This window comes from Nanorana parkeri, unplaced genomic scaffold (genome assembly GCF_000935625.1).
Source record: "Nanorana parkeri isolate BGI_ZX_2015 unplaced genomic scaffold, ASM93562v1 scaffold3548, whole genome shotgun sequence".
Taxonomy (NCBI): Eukaryota; Metazoa; Chordata; class Amphibia; order Anura; family Dicroglossidae; genus Nanorana; species Nanorana parkeri.
In genome coordinates, this window is record NW_017309816.1 from 30,152 (window position 1) to 32,388 (window position 2,237).

The window sequence follows — 2,237 nt, forward strand, 5'->3', positions numbered from 1 at the left end:
GCAATCCATACAGTATTTGTGACCGTTTCTACCTGTCCTTTCCCCCTACCTAATAGACTTACCTACCTACCCTTTCTCTCTACCACCTATAACCTACCTAATAGACTTACCTACCTACCCTTTCTCTCTACCACCTATAACCTACCTAATAGACCTACCATGCCTACCCTTTCTCTCTACCACCTATAACCTACCTAATAGACCTACCCTACCTACCCTTTCTCTCTACCACCTATAACCTACCTAATAGACCTACCCTGCCTACCCTTTCTCTCTGCTGCCTTTATATAAGCCTGCTGTACCTAGTAGAAGATGTTGCCCACTTTGTATGAAAGACCCCGACACATTGGATACCCAATCGTTACAAACAGTAACAAGAACAAGTTTCTCCTTGGTACAAATGTCTGCAATTTGCAATCAACCGAGCGTGACAACTTTGATTGTTATTTGCTAACAGTGAGAGTCGTGTGACTGAACTTACAGCCTTTGGGTAAATTTCAGCTTTTTTGTCAGCTTCACAAAAAGCATTGTTTGTGTTTGGGAGGAGGGATTGGAACGTCCACTAAGGTTTTCATGGTGACAGCTGTGAGCACACATGTGAGGGAGTATATATTGGGGCACAAAGCCTTGAGATGTCACAAACCTCCTCCAGCTTTACAATGGCAGCCTACGCAAGCATCCTCCTTCTGGCCGCTCTCTGCATAGGGACAGGTAAGAGACCACCGACTTCTTATCGCCAGTAATTCGTACTGCGAGATTACAGCGTATTTCAAAGTGAAGACTTTTTTCTTTGAGCCTATCATGTAGGAAGAAGGACGCCTTTATTGTTTTATAACCACAAACCCACCGGAATTAAATTGTATGTCCACCAGAACTTTTTTTTGTGGTCTGATGTGGTGCGCTGTAACAAAGGGTTAAACTCGGTTACATTTATTTATTTATTTAACAAGTTTGTGAGCTTAACTTTTCAGATTTGTGGGTGTTGTGCAATAATTTAAACTGATGAGTAGTAGAATAATAAAAGAAATGTACTTAGGTTAGGTACACTATATATAGGTATTGCAGATGATAAACTAGATAAAGAGAACGTTACCAATCCAGGGAGCTCCTCGACTTCTGAAAAGATCAGAAAGTCCCGAAATCGAAGACCTTCAAACTAAGGTCTCCAGGCACATTCTCCAAGATGTTCTAGACGAGGCTCAGCTTGCCTTTGTCTGATACTCCTATATATATATATATACACACACACACACACACCTTTCTTTCTGAGGGGCTTGTGTCCAGTTAGCAGGGCCGGTGCAAGGATTTTTGCCCACACAGGCGAAGGTGCATTTTTGCACCCCTCCACCCCCCTTACACTAGCGCCGGTGTTCTATCATTCCATGCGTCACTGCACCACTGGGGTCTCAGCTGCCGTTGTGATGTGCGGGGTCCCTTGTGCGTCCCTGTGCCTTTAAGGGAGGGTGGGCTTCCTCCTGACAGACCTGCACCCAATTTGATATTTTGCTACATGTGCTCCAAGATGGAGACTCTCCTAGGTTAGAGTTAGGACCGCACTATATAGAGGTGCGGCTGTGCGGCTTCCACATATTCTGCAGAAGACGTGTATCCAAACCTCTGTTTTTAACCTTAGCTGGTGAGTGTGCTGGGAACTTTTTGCTGTTTGTACTGTATAAAGCCCTTCCATGTGCACCTTGCTGTAAAGCTGGTAACAAATCGATGAGTGCGTTTGCCATTTGTTTTGCTATCATTCCATCGGACCCGTGACTTTATCATACTTCCGGGCCGTGTGCGGGGGACGTGTGAAGGGCTCGGCCGCGCGTGCTAGCGCACTGCGGCACCGGGTTCATCAATCTCATGGACCAACGCAGCTTATCAGTGGCTCGAAGTCCAGAACTCTTATGGACTACCACACATGCGCCAGTCCAGACATCTGGACTTGGAGCCATTGATAAGCTGCGTTGGTCCGTGAGATTTGAGATTTATTATCCTGGAGCCGCAGTGCGCTTGCACGCACAACAGAGCCCTCGCCACACCCCCCGCGCCCCCCCCTGAAGTCTGATACAGTAACAGGTCCGATGGAAACTGTGTTGCTCCGTGAGATTGATGGACCTGGTGCCGCAGTGCACTTGCGCGCATGGCCGAGCCTTTCACATTTCCCGCACACACTCCCAGAAGTCTGATAAAGTCAAGGGTCCGATGGAAGCTGTGCTGCTCTGTGAGATTGATGCACCTGG

At 47.0% G+C, this 2,237-nt stretch overlaps 1 protein-coding gene across 1 annotated transcript in view; it reads left to right on the forward strand.

The window, feature by feature from the left end:
• Positions 1-659: 659 nt before the first annotated feature.
• Positions 660-2,237, forward strand: part of LOC108803266 (lymphocyte antigen 6E-like) — an 8,879-nt gene continuing 7,301 nt past the window's right edge. Inside the window, exon 1 of the mRNA XM_018575099.1 lies at positions 660-711. Coding sequence (XP_018430601.1) covers positions 660-711 — 52 coding nt within the window. The remainder of the gene's footprint in view (positions 712-2,237) is intronic.